The sequence below is a fragment of the Symphalangus syndactylus genome, chromosome 3 (assembly GCF_028878055.3).
Source record: "Symphalangus syndactylus isolate Jambi chromosome 3, NHGRI_mSymSyn1-v2.1_pri, whole genome shotgun sequence".
In the NCBI taxonomy this organism is placed as follows: Eukaryota; Metazoa; Chordata; class Mammalia; order Primates; family Hylobatidae; genus Symphalangus; species Symphalangus syndactylus.
The window spans coordinates 69,654,074-69,671,816 of record NC_072425.2 but is presented as its reverse complement, the minus strand read 5'-3'; the positions used below and the strand labels follow the sequence as shown (position 1 = coordinate 69,671,816).

Genomic DNA, 17,743 nt, shown 5'->3' with positions numbered 1-17,743 from the left:
TCTTCCCTTGTTTTGTTCTATTATTTGGGGGAGAGGAGATATAGTTTCAGTTTCTCAATAATGAAAATCTTCAATAAACAAGATTCAGATAAAAAAAACAGCATGGGAGGGAACCTAACCAATTGTGTCATGGCTGACGTGACCATTGCAGAAATGAAAAATGATTCCCGCTCTTATCTGGGGACAGGGAGAAGTCGTGATTATGCCTTGAAGAGTTTAACACTCAGCTGTAACAAGTACTTCCCAAAATAGTGTTAGACTTCCCATCTTTAGAACACATCTCAAGTCACAGGGATTGAAAGAAAGATCTTCCACTTCCTTTTTCTGGGACCTTTGTCAATAGAAATTAAAGATAAAAAGAGTGGCACCTTCCATCTTTATTATATTCTATGTGAGTAGAAACGTCTCTTTCTTGCTTCTGCTATAGAATTCAACTTCTATAACTCAATAGAGGCTTAACAAATGCTTCCTGACCTTCTGGAATCTGCAAAATTAGAACTGGCAAGGATGATGTGGGAAACAGCACAAAATATATGTATACTCCCTTCCAAATATGCTTAATTAGAGCCTCTCCATCCAGTGCACTGTTTCATCTAATTCAAAAACAGTACAGTCTGAACACCAGTAATGGAGCCTCATTAAGTTCCATTAGCAGCAGTCACATCGAATGGATACAATAGAAACCAGCAACTATTCACAGCCACAGGTAACATGCTACAATAGAAACCTGTTAGACAAACAACCTGGTCACCCTCAAATCAGGTCCCTTGCTTTTATAGACTTATTTTCTAAAACTTGATGTCCAGTGAAACATATTTTAATTATATTGCTGGACCACCGATATTAATTTAGCCTTTCAGTCATTCTGACACATAAAATTTATAATTTTAGTTTCCTCCATGCAAGGTATGAGGATGGAAGAAAGATGAGAATGGTAATTGTTTTATTATGGGCCTTTAGGCAAGATGCCTTAAAATGAGATAACAGCAAGTATAATTACAATCACCATGAAAATCACCATATTCACTGAGTGCTCACTATGTGCCAAGCATTTTATAAAGGTTCTACCTGTACTATTTTATTCAATCCATGTAACAACCCTATAAGGTAGGCATTACTATTATCCTTTCATAGAAAAGAGCCTGGGTTGGCCGTGCATGGTGGCTCATGCCTGTAATCCCAGCACTTTTTGGGAGGCTGAGGCAGTTGGATCATCTAAGGTCAGGAGTTCAAGACCAGCATGGCCAATATGGTGAAACCCCAACTCTACTAAAAAAAAAAAAAAAAAAAAAATAGCTGGGGGTGGTGGCAGGCACCTGTAATCCCAGCTACTGGGAAGGCTGAGGCAGGAGAATCACCTGAACCCAGGGAGCGGAGGTTGCAGTGAGCTAACACCATGCCATTGCACTCCAGCCTAGGCAACAAGAGCGACACTCCGTCTCAAAAAAAAAGAGAGGTTAGGTCATATAGCCAGAGTCACATGGCCCGTAAAAACGTCAGGCATCAAACCTAGACAGGCTGATTCCATATTGAGTGGCATTGACCACTGTCTTCTGGTACCCCTCAGCAACTCACCTAGGATCTAGGCAATTTCTTTTGGGGGTTCCTGGAGTACCATGAAGTACTACATGAACTACACCATCAATTCTCATGCTGGGAGGTGTCACAGATGTTCCTCAGTAAGATTTCATGGTCAAATAGTGGTGGGACCTGCTTAAGCTATAACTGTACTGATGAATTACAATGCACATTATGTTAAATATTTTTTAAAACCACAGTATTTCCCAAATATAATGTACCAAAACATGCTTAATGTGGAAAAATACCTAAAAGCATCTTACTCCACAGAACAGAGAAGGGAAAAGCTGACTTACACTACTAGAATCAAAAAAGAAGTTAGAGTCCCAAATAGGGAAAGTAAGATTTAAAACAGCCTTGCTATGTTTTCTTTTTCCACTGTCACAACTCACTTGATTCGAGAAGGATATAGCAATCTCTTCTTCAGAAGTAGGCTAACGTGCAAAATCCTCTGAATCTCCTTCCCTTCCCTCTTCTAACTATTGCTCAGTTACCTCAGGAAATATTCTCCTCTCTTTCCCATACCTCATTTATGAGGTCCCCACAAATGACCTCAACAAAGATGACAGTATAAGAACAGTGCCACTGAGATAGCTCCATCAAGAGGGAAAATAGATTCTATTTTGAAGTTTAATTAGAGCTGCAGGCTCAGATGCGGTAACTCATGCCTGTAATCCCAGCACTTTGGGAGACTGAGGCAGAAGGGTTGCTTGAGGCCAGGAGTTCAAGACCAGCCTGGGCAACATTAGCAAGACCCTGCCTCTACAAAAATGAAAAAAATAAAAGTTAGCTCAGCATGGTAGCATGTGCCTGTAGTCCTAGCTACTTGGAAGGCTGAGGCAAGAGGATCGCTTGAGCCCAGGATTTCAAGGGTGCATGAGCCCTGATCACTTTATCTAAATAATAATAATAATAATAATAATAAATTAGAGCTTCATAACCAAAGTCTAAACCTCTTGGAAGTCCCCATAATTTTCAGAAGGTACATATCCATTTAATTTCTAACCCTCTACTCAAATCCCAAGAAAAGAATCCAAGAGAAACACAATGCTTTATGATGGTTAATGTTTTTAGGATTTTATCATTGAATTACTTGTTTATAAATGTCTGGTTCTCAATTTTCACTCTATGTTCCCTTAGTTTATGATACTGCCTTCTTCTAGTTCTCTTTATACTCCTCTGAACGGTTATTTATGGTCTTCTCCATGAGTTTCTCTTTCTTTGCCCATTACAGGTGTTGGCACCTTGCAGGATTTAACTCTCAGCTCACTAGTTTCCCTCACTCTTGCTTCCTGGGCATAATCGCTTCCTCTGTCATACTTTTAGTTTCCTACAATAGGCAGATGACTCCTACAGTTGACTGTCCCAATAAGCAGATGATCTCCTCCACCAGTTCAAATGCTCCCCGGGGGCTTCAGATGCACACATCCAAAGCCTCCTGAACATCTCTGGCTAAATATACTACAAGAATCTCAATCTCAAGAAATCTAAAACTTATTGCTTTCTCTTCACACCTCTTGTGCCTTCTTTATTTCGGTGGTGCCACCTTTCACCTGATTACCCCACTCTTTTCTGAAAGTCGTGCTGGACCCTATGCTCTCCCTTAGCTCCACATCTGATCCTTAACATGCCTAATGAATTGTTCTTTCTAAATGTCATATTCACCCCTTCCTTTCAATCCCACCACCACCAACCTTGGCAAGGCTGTGGTCACATCAGTGCTCTGCACTATTCTCTCAAATGGTCTTCCTGGTTCTTATTCTGACCCCCTCAAATCCACACCATTACTGAAGGTAAATCTGTCCATATCTTTGGCCACCTAAAATCCTTCCTTCCTTTATAGTTTAGAGTAAACGGCTCTTCATAAACTTATCCCAGTTCATAATCTTGGGAAGGCAGGGAGGCTATCCTGTCCGCATCTCATCTGTTCATTCCCCTTTCCTTAAGGGTTGGAGGGGAATTTGTATTTAAAAAGAAATTATACTAACAATTTTGAGGGGCCCGTTTTTACTTAGTAATAGATAACTTTCATTGTACTCTTACTGTGAGTCAGCACTCTGCCACACAGTTCATCTATATTATGTCATTTAATCCTCACAACACCTCTAAGAGGTAGGGCTATTTCCAGGGTTTTGTTTGTTTGTTTGTTTGAGACACAGTCTCATTCTCTTGCCCAGGCTGGAGTGCAGTGGTGCGATTTCAGCTCACTGCAACCTCCGCCTCCTGGATTCATGCGATTCTTCTGCCTCAGCATCCTGAGTAGCTGGGACTACAGGCATGTGCCACCACACCCAGCTAATTTTCTTTGTATTTTTAGTAGAGACGGAGTTTTGCCATGTTGGCCAGGCTAGTATTGAGCTCCTGATGTCAAGTGATCCACCTGCCTCGGCCTCCAAAAGTGTTGGGATTACAGGAGTGAGCCACCTTGCCGGGCCTCCGTGTTTATTTTACAAATAAGAAAACAGCCTGGCATGGTGGCTCACGCCTGTAATCCCAGCATTGTGGGAGGTTGAGGGGGCCAGATCACGAGATCAGGAGATCCAGAGCATCCTGGCTAACACGGTGAAATCCCGTCTCTATTAAAAATACAAAAAATTAGCCAGGTGTGGTGGCACACACCTGTAATCCCAGCTACTCAGGAGGCTGAGGCAGGAGAATCACTTGAACCCGGGAGGCAGAAGCTGCAGTGAGCCGAGATCACGCTGTGGCACTCCAGCCTGGTGACAGAGTGAGACTCCATCAAAAGGAAGGAAAGAAGGAAGAAAAGAAGGAAGGAAGGAAGGAAGGAAGGAAGGAAGGAAGGAAGGAAGGAAGGAAGGAAGGAAGGAAAGAAGGAAGGAAACCAAGGAGGTTCAGTAAATTTGCCCATGTCCATATAACTAGTAAGTGCCTGAAGCAGGACTTCATCCCAGCTCCGTAAGCTCCTAATATGGGTCTATGCTTCATACAAAACAGAGAACCAAGCTTGCCCGTCAGACTCAATGAGCATAGCTATAAAGGGGGACAGAATGCATAGAAGAAGGAAAGAGAAATTCATATAACTATAGACTAAAGATATTATGTAGGTGAAATCAATTTTTGTGGACTCAATCTTTGATATTCAATTTTTTCTCCATATTAAATTTGATCTGAAATTCAATCAGGCACAGAAACACAGATTTATATAAATATGGTACCAATAGAGATTTATATAAACATGACTTATGCCCATAGTGAACCATTTACAAAGTTCTTCATGTGATTCAGTTTAAGTAAAGCCATATTTAAGGATTCACATCTCTCTATCTGATATTTGCACATCAGAAAAAAAAATGCATAATTAGATATAATACATCATAGTTCCATGTATGTTCAAAAATAAAGGAACACATTTAACGTCTGTCAATTTGCTTCCATTTACAAGAACAATTCTGTGTTTTAAACAAATGCATTTCATCACATATAGCCTTCCATATGTTCACACGATGCCATGCACCCACCATGAGTAATAAATCCACAGTAACTCAGACCACATTATAGCTTCCTAATATGTTCAATCTCTCCAATACGTCTCCTCCTCTTTCCTCAAACCTCTGAATGTCCCCTATACCGCCTGCCTCCCTCAAAATCCCACACACAGGCACACCTAGCCGACGACTTTGCCTCAAGATCTGGGTCGCCCCCAACCCCGTCTGCCTTCCCATCTACTCTGGCCATATCCTGTCCCGTTCCCCTGCTTTGGGGAAAAGGTCAGACCCTCCATTTTCCCAGCTTCTCAGGGACTTCCCTTCAGCAAATGGCCTCCTCCCTCCTGCTCCTGAGTTTCTCCCTTGCTGGTGGATCATTTCCAGGACCAGGCTGTTTTATTTATCGCCACATGAAGCAAAATCCAACAAAAAAACCTCACCGTGTCCCCATACCTCATCATGCTTCCCTGCACAGTAACACTCCTCCCAAAAGCCACCTGTAATTGCAGTCTCTGCTTCTCCTATGCTCTCTTCACCCACTTCAGTGAAGCAGCCGCCAACTCCACTGCACAACAACCGCCGGTCAGACGCCCTGAGAACCCCACGACTCCCCATCCAACCAGCACCCTCCATCTACCTCCTCCTCCCCTCTGGCTGCTGCCAGACACACTGTGTGGCCTCAGGCGGCTGCGCTTGCTGTTCCTTCCGCCAGGGGCGCTATTCCACCAGACGCCCCTGCCTCGCCCACTGCCTCACTTCCTTCAGGCCTCCACTCAATGCCCTCAGAACGACCTTCTAGGACCAGACCATCTAAACAGTCCACTCAACCCCCAGCTCCGCTAGATTTCACGCCACCATCATTTCCTATTCTCTCCAACTACTTTATTTTTCTTCATAGCTCTTTTACTGCCTGATATTAAATTACAAATCTATTTGTGTGGTTCCTTGCTTAGGTTTTGTTCTCCACTTCATTTCTCTCACCACCTACACCCATGCACACACACACACACACACACACACGCACGCGCGCGCATGAATGTAAGTCCCATGAGGACAAGGATTCTTATGTCTTATTAACCACTTACTCCTAGTAACTAAAAGAGTTACTTTTAGATGCTTAATAAATATACTTTCATTACATGAATATTATATGTTATTAAATGTTTCAAATTATAAAGAACTCAAACCTCTGGGATTTGAAAGTAGATCTTTCTACTCCTTTATATATTCTAGTAGAATCACGTTTTGTTAGTGGTTTCAGAATGGAGAAGATTTATATCTTTTACCTTTCTGATGTCACTCGGATTCGTTCCTCACAACTACAATTCACATCTTCCATCTTCTCATGGAAGTATTTTTCCACGCACTGCTCCTCAAAATCATGAAGCTTTTTCAGATCCTCCTTACTCAGGTAGAGTTCTATAGAAATAAGTATGAAACACAGAAAGAATCATTATTCACCTCAGGGCATGAGTGGCTTTTCTTCCACTTGTATTGAAAATGAGAAACTGTAGCCTGTTGTGATAAAAGTTTGTCACCTTGCCAAACTATTTCTAATATTAATGCAGAAACAGCACCAAAAAACAACTGGAAGCCAGGTGCAGTGGCTCACGCTTGTAATCCCAACACTTTTGGAGGCTGACAGGGGGTGGATCGCTTGAGCTCAGGAATTAGAAACCAGCCTGGGAAACATAGGCAGACCTTCTCTCTACAAAAAAATTTAAAAATTAGCTAGGCGCCTGTGGTCCCAGCTATGCAGGAAACTGAGGCAGAAGGATGGCTTGAGCCTGGGAGGTCAAGGCTGCAGGAGCCGTGATCACGCCACTACACTCCAGCATGGGCTACAAAGGGAGAACCTGTGTCAAAAAAGGAAAAGAAAAGAAAGAACTGGAAACACCCGCCTGGGTCTCTCCTACTCACTCTCTGAAAATGACTCATATATAGAATTCTTTCTCTTTAATATTTTTACAGGTTAGAACGCTTTCACATTTAACAAAAATTCACTGCGTTTATATGAAAATGGGGAATCTGATTGTCTTTTCTCTCTGCCAACACTTTCTAAAATTAATTAAATTTTAATTGATTCATATTAGATTCACATATTTTTGAGATACATGTGATAATTTGATACATTCATATAATCAAATCAGGGCAATTGGTGGCTCAAGCCTGTAGTCACAGCTACTCAGGAGGCTGAGGTAGATCACCTTAAATATGTACCTGTCCTATAAGATAGAAACATTTGAATTATTCTCTTCTAGCTATTTTGAAATGTATAATCAATTAATTTTAACTGTAGTCAACCTACTGATGGCAGGGCATGGTGGCTCACATCTGTAATCCCAGCACTTTGGGAGGCCGAGGCAGGTGGATAACCTGAGATCAGGAGTTCAAGACCACCCTGGCCAACATGGTGAAACCCCACCTCTAGTAAAAATACAAAAATTGGGGGCTTCCTCTCTCGGCTTTGGAGCCCCCCTCCCTCTGTCTCTGTATGAGGGAGCTTCTTCTTTCTTATTTGCCTATTAAACTCTCCACTCCTTAAAACAAACAAATAACAAAATTAGCTGGGTGTGGTGGTCCATGCCTATAATCCCAGCTACTCAGGAGGCTAAGGTAGGAGAAACATTTGAACCCAGGAGGCAGAGGTTACAGTGAGCCGAGATCACTCCACTGCACTCCAGCCTGGGCAACAGAGCGAGACTCCATCTCAAACAACAACAACAAAAACCCTACCGATCTATTGAACACTAGGTCTTATTTCTTCTATCAAAGTGTATATTTGTACTCATTAATCAACCTCTCTCCCAACTCTTTTAGCTATTACAATGACAGTAAATAACCAATAGGTTAAATGCAAGATTAGAAGAAGGAAGTCTGTTGAAATTAATCCAGTAAATATAGAAAGTTTTACCTTGTTACACAGAGTTTGTGCATACTAAGTCCTTCTACTGAAGAATGAGATGTTATTATTGCCATTCAATGGCCAGTCATGGCTGTATACCTTCTCTGACACAATTATAAATAATTCATTAAATAGACACATCACTAAGTAATATTATAAGGCTAACACAATTCTTCATCAAACTCCAGCATTCACATTTGGTCTATTACCTTGGCTTTCACTCCTGCCTAATAGAATAATATACCATCTTTTAAGCAAGTTTATAATACTTAGAAAATATATAAATGAAGTGATGCTGCTAAAAGGATTAAATTGGAAAGTTCTCTTTCTTGAATGATTTTGCTTACATTAGGAGAAAAAGAACTAACATGGTTCTCCAGAATTTATTTAAAATGCAATTGTTACATTATTTTCTGATAAAACTAATGACAAAAAATCTTAATTTTAAATTGAAAACATGGCTAAAAGTATTATTCAGCTGTAAAATGTATTCACAACTCAGGTATACAGTGCTTTCTGATTTAAATGGCAGGAAAAAATTTTTCAGACACTGAAAAGATTCGGTATCTCCCATCCCCTACCCAACTCTAATGTCTTCTTTCACTAAAGAATCTCCTATGAGCAAGAAACTTTACAGGTGTCATCATGTGAACCTTAGGTGGATCCCTGAGAGCAAACAATCCAGAGTTAATTCCAATGACTGGTGCAGCTTGCAGTATGTGGCGCTTTCCTGTAATTGTCCGCAAGGTGGCACTGCTGCCCCTTTTGTAAATGTCTTTATCCTCAATATAAAGGATCAGAAGCAATGTTATGAAAATTCAAGAACGTTCCAGAAAGCTCAGGGTGAATTCATTTTAAACTTTACTTGAGTTTTATATGAATCATCCTATAAGCACAGACCAAGGTGAACCCAGGAAACGTTCTTTCATGTGGTACTAGGAAGTCTGGGCAAATCCTAGTCAATTCCAGGATTTATCAAGCGATTCACACTCTGCTATTAGGTTGCAATGGTTCTGCAGCCAAAGCCTGAGACGTCTCTCTATTAGCAGCCTGAAATTTACAGTATAATTATAAGGCTTCAAGTTAACTTCAGTTACGCTTTGGCTTTCATACAGGCTGAATCTCTTGGTCAGGGAGCGGGGTATGAAAAAGAAAAAAAAATCTTCAAAGTGACTTAGGAGGAGAAAAAATACTTCACAGAGTCACCTACCACCAGCAAAAGCATATCACCCTGTCAACCCCATAATATACTGCAAGGGATGATATGTCCCCCTAAGGACCTACCTAAACACATAAATAGCCCACTGTCCCTTAGCTGAAACTCCCAGAGTCCAGAGTATTTTAGAATTCAGAACTGTTCTTTTGTAGTTTCAGAAAGTTAATATAGTGAATATATCATAAATGAAGGGAAATCCCTAGTTAAGATTAAAGCAATCCCTAAAATCAAACATATTACTATTTTCTGCAGCAACATCAATGAATATTCATACTACAAGAAATAAAGAGAATAAATGGCTTCACATCAATTCTCATCAGCCTTTTTTGGCCAAATGAGCCTTTCCCCAAATTTTTGATGAAAAAAGGCTTTCAGTTTTCAGAGGTATTTTAGATTTAGGAATTGGGAAAAGGATTGTGCATTTATGCCCCCTGCTTCCTGTATTTCTGGGAACTATCTAGAAATGGGCCTGGTACCAATTGTGGAATTGCTTGACAGGAACTACAGAAGATCTGTAAAACCACCAAACGCAATGTTCTCTGACAACAATTAGTACGATAGTCATATCATGCAGTGAAGATCTGGCTAAACAAGATGAATTAGGAAAACCTCAAAATATATAAGCTTATGCTTTGAAAAAACACAAGTGAGAATCCCTATTTCCGCATCCTGACTCACAATGTTGCCCAGGCTGAAGTGGCTATTCACAGGCATGATCATGGTGCACCCCAGCTTTAATCTTCTGAGCTCAAGCAATTCTTGTGCCTCAGCCTCCTGAGCTAGGACTACAGGCATGCACTACCACACCCAGTTTCTGAGTTGAGGTTCTTGAAAATAAGAAACATCCATTTCAGAATCACCTCCATGCTCAGTAGATTAGAGAACCAGAGGATCGTGACTCTGGTTAATAAGCCCAGCTTTGCTTATCTTTTCTCTTAGACCCCAAGGCCTTCTGTAACTCCATTCTTTCTGAATTCCATCTTCCACAACAAGGAGAACAGTACAGGTCACATGACTACTCTAGGAGTTATTCTGATGAGTTCTCCGGTCAGCAGAGAAAACACAGGTTTTCCATGTGACATAAAGCCTTTACACAATCAAGCAGAGACTCTCTTCCTACCTATTCCTTTCTAAGTATCCGTTCATCTTGGCAAAAGGCATTGCGACCTCATAATGAGGTCAATATATTTACTTAGACCCAGAACATCAGCTGATATTCTATTGTCAGGGAACTCCCAGAGCCCCACAGTGCCCTGAACTTCTGATACTCCAGTGCATCTTTGCCTTGAATCCTACTTTTGCTCTCTTTCTCCTGCCTCACATAGAACAACTTACTTAATCCAACGTCACCATCTTCTTGGTCGTGAGGAGCTCGATGACTGCACAGGCGGCGGAGGAGAAGGCCCACGTGGCTCAGCAGGATGAGAGGTGGGGGCAGCCAGGGCTTCTCGTGGTAGGTCATGATGTAGCGATAGCGGTTGTATTTCCACAGGTTATTTGAAATGGATTCCATATCTAAGTAAACGTTGCTGTAAGATGAAGTAAGAGAGGGACAATGTTTTAATATGAAATCCTGAAAGGTAACAGATTCTATATCTTCCAACATTTATGACTGGCTCACCTGACATTACCGGCAGTTACCCAATACAAATACTATCCATGTGTTTATGATTTTTCTTCCACCAAACAAAATATATTAGCTACCTTCTACAATGAAACATGCTAATCAGAATAACAAGCAAAAGGCAGACATTACAATCAGAGAAAAGAAAATGCCAACATTTTCAGTGTAACGAACAGAAAATCCATTCTGGAACTCAACACTATTCTCAAGTCACCATCTCTTCTCACATAAGAAGGTCTTTTTCAGTCCATAATTCATCGTTTATGGGAAACAGCTTTAATGTTCCTCTGTATCATCTACCTAATGTCAAATGGGAGAACTGCTAGAAAAATCCCAGTTAAAACGTGCAAACAGAACAGTGTTAATGGAGAAATGGAAGACGAATCAATTCATCTTAAATCAAAAAGCAGAGCTTCTATTAAAATCCAGACAAATTATTTAGATTAACTTTACAATAAAAGTAACTCCTTATTGGTAGGTCACTTTGTAGTTGTAACATGGAGATAGGATGGTGAATATTGATATTATAGAACTTGCCATGGGGGTAATGATTGGAAGTACAGTTATTCTGAAACAATATATCATCCTTAACTACTTAACTTTAAGTATATAATATGATATAAGAGGAACACAATAAAATGTCCATCTTAATATTTTGCATAGACTAACAAAATTTGGTTTCTTTTTAAAACAATTCTTCTTCTCGCAGTGTCAAAATTTTAGTTTCTTTAGAGGAAGATAGCAGAGTAGAACTTGAGGAAGGTAGCCAAATTTAGCAAATAAAAACACAGATAACCCTAAACCTGAACAGTGATAAAGAAAAGGAATCAGGATTATCCTGGAGAAAGCCATCTTTGGGTAAGAATAGAAGTTTCTCAGAATCCATACAGAAGGTGATTGAAACATAGATGACTTGGTTATATCAGTAGTTCTCAAGCATGTTTTCTGAACCAGCAGCAGCAACATCACCTGAGAACATGTCAGAAACGCACATTTTTGGGGCCTGGTCAATGAGTGAGAAACTCTAGGGTTGCACATGCTATTAATAGTAGTTTCACTCCAATGTGACAACAGCCTTCCACCAGCAGGTGGCGACCTTCACAGTGTATTTAATTTTTTTTGGTTGGTTGGTTTTTGTTTTTTTCAATTATTTTATAAAGAATTGTCTGTAACCGGCTCCTGGACAAGTAGACAGATCTGGGGTTTGTCAGTTTGTATGGTCTTCAGTGTGTTCACCTCTAACATGAGAAATTTGTCCTATGCGAGGATTTCTCAACTTCTTTTTTGACACTGGACATTTGTTGCTGTTGTTGTTGTTGTTGTTTTTGTTGGCCAGGAGGCTCACAAAGAGGCCTTTATTTATCTAGCTCAAAGTATACACTATTACAGTCTTGTCTGTTACTCCTTCTACTAAAATAGTTCAAATCAATGTTTCTACCACACTATCAAAAAGTTATAGTTCTTTTTGTCTCCCCACATCAGAGTGGTTGAATAGAAGGTAGAAACAGGCTGAGAGTCCATAGGCTCCCAGCTCTAAACAGTGCCAGGGCAGGAAGGGGTGGCTCCGGATCTCACTGTGGCACCTTCTACAGAAAATAGACGTAGCTGCCAGGCCTGGGGACAGAAACCAGACATCCCAGTCCATCTCCAAAAAGCAGCACAAATACTTTCCCCCCACAGTAGGAAAAATACACACCTCTAGCACTCAGCAGTCATGCATTTAGTTTTCTTTAAGAAAAAACAAATCGGTAGTTATGTATCCTGTTTCCTCAAGTTTCAAGAAAAAAAAATGAAAGGTCACTTTTTTCTCTTTAAACACTGATGTGTAGCTAGTAACTTGGATAAAAAGGTGCCACTCTACAAAATGTGCTCAGCATGTTCTGATGCCAGGATGGGCTTGGCCTCCTGGGCTGGGGCTAGAAAGGAGACCTCCATCTGTCCCAGTGGAAACTGAAGCCGAGTGTTCGTGCCGCATTTGGCTTCAAGATCGAGAATCAGAGCCTTTGAAATGGAAAGGGGGCATCGAAAGGGCACCTCCACCAGGGGCTTTCAGAGCTAAGGCTCCAGAAGGAAGGGGTCGCCCTGCTAGTGACAGAGCTGGGAGTCACTCTGAGCTGCAGCCCCCACAGGATCCCCCTGTGGGAGGCCCCATCTGACCCTCTCCAGCCCATGGCTCTCCGCAACTGCCACCTGTACTCAGGTATATGGCTTTGCTGCTGCTGGCTTTTAAAATCAGTTACTATGTTTGAGATGTGACTGTCACCTACAGAATTCTGTCCTAAAATGCCATCCCAGTGCCATGTTGGCTCAGGGGGCACCAGCTTTGTACTGCCTCCATAACAGGCAGGAGAGTTCTCAAAGCAATGTTCCACTGATCCTTAGATGCCACTGCAGCATTAGGGCAGGGTCAGTCCCCTGGAGGGGAAAGGTGGCTTCAAGCCTGTTCTCTGGGCCATTTGCAGGAGATCTGCAGGTACCAGGAGCCCGTACTTATCTCTTCTTTCAGTGGTGGCCAAGCCAACCAGACCCAAACATGACGCACATGGGCTCCCAGACTTGGCTCCCGTTCAAAATTGACCCACACACCTTGGGCTGCTCTGCAGTTCTTTGGACTCCAAGACCCAGAAGGGCCTCTGCCCAGCTGCCTGCTTGGGCAAGACTCACTGGGTACCATGACCAGCAGGTGTTCACCCAACCTTGAGTGTACACCCCTAGTGATGGGGAGCGCACCACCTGACTGAGAGACACTCCTTCCCAAAGAGTCCAAAGAGCCCACAGCAGGAGCATCACGCCATCCCATCACCAGCCCCCACTTACCTTCCTGGGGCTAAGATGTGGGGTGTGAGCCTTTCCCCTGAGAGCAAACGGGCAGTGAGACACTGGACATTTTTAATAAACAAAAATCTCAGACTACCATCCTGGGCAACATGGCGAAACCCCATCTCTACCAAAAATACAAAATTTAGCTGGGCATGGTGGCATGCATCTGTAGTCCCAGCTACTCGGGAGGCTGAGGTGGGATGACCGCTTGAACCAGGGAGGCAGAGGTTGCAGTGAACAGAGATCACACCACTGCACCACTCCAGCCTGAGTGACAGAGTGAATCCCTGTCTCCCCCAATGCCCCCCCAAAAAACTCAGACCCTTTTATTATTTGATATATAAAAATAGCTATTATAACTAAACACCAGCAAATATTCCAAGTTCCTAAAATGGTTGGGCTAAGAGAGCTGATGACTATCATATAAGAAGCAAGAAGGTATGTCTTCCCCATATATAGGTAACAACAAAGCAGTCACTTTTTTTTTTAAGAATTTTGATTTACTTTGCTGACTCTCAACCCGTCTTCCCTACTTTCGTTACTTATACTGCACAAATTGATTTTCCCTTTTCTTATCTTTTCCTCTTCAGTAAGATAAGCAAGGAATCAAATACCTAGCACAGTGCCTGATAGTTAAAAGGCATCTAGAAAATATGAGTTTCTTCCTATTACTTCACTTGGTTTCTTTTGTCTAGGAAACAAATACGTGTCAGGCACTCTTTTCAGTGTTTGAGGTAAATTGCTTGCTTCTGAGCAAGAAGAGAAGAGGTGAGGAAGTGGGCCATACTGGTAGCTGCAGGAAGAGCATTCTAGGCAGAGGGAAAAGCAAGTGCAAAGGCACCTGTGTGGTCTGAAAAACTGAGGGGCCAACGTGGTTGGAGAGGAATGGGTCAGGGAAGAGTAGTGTGATGCATGATTTAAGAAGTGACGGCTGAGCGCAGTGGCTCACACCTGTAATCCCAGCACTTTGGGAGGCCAAGGCGGGCGGATCACGAAGTCAGGAGTTCAAGACGAGCCTGGCCAATATGGTGAAACCCTGTCTCAACTAAAAATACAAAAATTAGCTGGGTGTGGTGGCACGCACCTGCAGTCCCAGCTACTCGGGAGGCTGAGGCAGAAGAATCACTTGAACCTGGGAGGCAAAGGTTGTAGTGAGCCGAGATCATACCACTGCATTCCAGCCTGGGCAACAGAGACAGACTCAAAAAAAAAAAAAAAAAAAAGTGACAGGGGCCAGGCATGGTGGCTCACACCTGTAATCCCAGCACTTTGGGAGGCCAAGGCGGGTGCAGGAATTTGAGACCAGCCTGGCCAACAGGGTGAAACCGTGTCTCTACTAAAAATACAAAAATTAGCCAAGTGTGTGGCACACACCTGCAATGCCAGCTACTCGGGAGGCTGAGGTAGGACACCTGCTTGAACCTGGGAGGCAGAGGTTGCAGTGAGCTGAGATCGCGCCATTGCACTCTAGCCTGGGTGACAAAAGTGAAACTCCGTCTCAAAAAAAAAAAAAAAAAAAAAGAAGTGACAGGAAAGCCAGCTCACATGGGGCCATATAAGTCATTGTAGTGACTTAAACTTTTACCCAGAAGTAAAATGGGAGCCACTGAAGAGTTTGGAGCAGTAGAGTAATATCCTCTGATGTCTGCTTTTAAAGGGTCATTTGGACTACTGTGTTGAGAAAAGAATATAGGGAGTCAAAGACAGAAGCAGAGATAAATTAGAGGCTCTGTGGTAACAGTGGGGTAGTGAGAGGTCGTTAAATCAGTTACCTATTTGAAGGTTGAGTTAACAGAAGTTCCTGAGAGTTTAGAGGTAGAGGTTCAAGAGACCTTGAGAATGACTCCATGTACAGAATCACGGTGCAGAGTAGAGAAAAAGTAAGAATGACTACTTAGTTTTTGGTGTAAACAACTGAAAAGCTGGAACATCAACAAAAACTCATGTTCTTCCTTGCAGATTTGGGAAAGACTACATTAAACAGCATAAATAGGCCGGGCGCGGTGGCTCACGCTTGTAATCCCAGCACTTTGGGAGGCCGAGGCGGGCGGATCACGAGGTCAGGAGATTGAGACCACGGTGAAACCCCGTCTCTAGTAAAAATACAAAAAATTAGCCGGGCATGGTGGCGGGCGCCTGTAGTCCCAGCTACTCGGAGAGGCTGAGGCAAGAGAATGGCGTGAACCCAGGAGGCGGAGCTTGCAGTGAGCCGAGATTGCGCCACTGCACTCCAGCCTGGGCGACAAAGCGAGACTCCGTCTCAAAAAAAAAAAAAAAAAAAGAAAGGACGCTTGGCTGGAGATATAAATTGGGTGTGCTCAGGATATACAGGAAACTGAAAGAGATCACAAAAAAGCATAAATAAAGAGGCAGGTCCGGGCTCAGGGACATTCCAATGTTAAAAGGTTGGGGAGAAGATGATCCAGAACACAAGATTGAGAAGTAGTGAGAAGTGACAGAGAAGAAAACAGAGGGCCTGGCGCAGTGGCTCATTCCTATAATCCCAGCACTTAGGGAGGCAGAGGCAGGTGGATCACTTGCAGTCAGGAGTTTGAGACCAGCCTGGTCAACATGGTGAAACCCCATTTCTACTAAAAATACAAAAATTAGCCAGGCGTGGTAGCAGGCGCCTGTAATCCCATCTACTTGGGAGGCTGAGGCAGGAGAATTGCTTGAACCCAGGAGGCAGAGGTTGCGGTGAGCTGGGGTCACACCCACTGCACTCCAGCCTGGGTAGCACAGCGAGACTCTATCTCAAAAAAAAAAAAAAAAAGAAGAAGAAAAAGAAAGAAAGGAAAAGAAAAGAGGAGGAGAGGAGAGGAAAGGAAAGGAAAACAAAAGAAAGGAAAGGAGAGGAGAAGAGAGGAAAGGAAGAAAGAGAGAGAGAGAGAAAGAGAGAAAGCGAGAAAACAGAACAGGGGAAGCTGGGAGCAAGTGAAGAAAGCACATCAAGAACTCCTTAGCCAACTTGCAATTCCATCACTTGCTATCCTTTCATAATTCGAACTTACTGCCTAATCAAAACTCAAGATCTCCTTGCATTCTGATGTTGTTACATTGTACTTTCCCTCCACAGTCAGTCCTCCATATCTGTGGGTTCTGCATCTGTGGATTCAAACAACCACAGATTGAAAATATTTGGGGAAAAGAAAAGGATGATTGTGTCTGTGCTGAACATGCAGGGAAAAGAAAAGGATGATTGTGTCTGTGCTGAACATGCAGAGACATTTTATCTTTGCATTATTCCCTCAACAATACAGTATAGCAACCATTTACATTGCATTAATACTATATTAGGTATTATAGAGAATTTAGAGATGTTTTAAAGTATACAGGAGGATGTGCATAGGTTATATGAAATACTACACCATTTTCTATAAGGGACTGGAGCATCCACAGAGTTTGGTATCTGCAGGGTGTCCTAGAACAAGTCCTCCGCAGATAACGATGGATGACTACATTTATTATTTCACTGTTTCCCATGCTCCACATCCTTCTTACCAGTAGTTTTATGTGCATATTTCAAAACAATAATAATAAAACATAGAACACACAAATATCAAAGGTTACATACTCAAAGTACATGTGAATCTACTCAACATATCTGCCCACATTTCTTATTTAAATAAAATAATCATACTTAATTGAAATAACCTACTTGAAGAAAGCAATCAACAGGTTCACCATGATGATATATTGCACGAAGAGGTAGACAGCTTGCAAGAATGGAGTAAGAAAAGAACCAGGAGGGCAGGATGGCTGGCTTGAACAAACTACAAATAAAGAATTTTAAAAGAATGAAAGATAAGATGAATCACAGTCCTGCCACTCTAGACAAACATTTAGCAAATTAACTGCACAGAATACCATAAATTCAAACATTCTTAAGATTTAGATGATTGTTTTTCAGATTTATTTTACTCTTGTTAACTATGAAGGCACAATTTCTGCATGATGGTAAAATCCCATACACACCATCTATGTCTCCAGCATAGACTTCTCCGTATATCATCCAGTATGGCTCAAATACAATATCTCGAGCTAGACTCCAAGATGGTGGTTCCTTTGGCGAAAGGATGGCCTTGCGTGCCACTCCAAAGCTCAGCAGGACTATGGCCATGATGATCACAATATAGAACATGTTTGCTGTCTGC

The 17,743-nt window shown here is 42.1% G+C and overlaps 1 protein-coding gene across 1 annotated transcript in view; it reads right to left on the bottom strand.

The window, feature by feature from the left end:
* Window positions 1-17,743, bottom strand: part of TRPM6 (transient receptor potential cation channel subfamily M member 6) — a 170,777-nt gene that overhangs the window by 42,305 nt on the left and 110,729 nt on the right. Inside the window, exons 22-25 of the mRNA XM_055272224.2 lie at window positions 17,565-17,739; window positions 17,248-17,362; window positions 10,481-10,674; window positions 6,311-6,443 (exon numbers count right to left, since the gene is read on the bottom strand). Coding sequence (XP_055128199.1) covers window positions 6,311-6,443; window positions 10,481-10,674; window positions 17,248-17,362; window positions 17,565-17,739 — 617 coding nt within the window. The remainder of the gene's footprint in view (window positions 1-6,310; window positions 6,444-10,480; window positions 10,675-17,247; window positions 17,363-17,564; window positions 17,740-17,743) is intronic.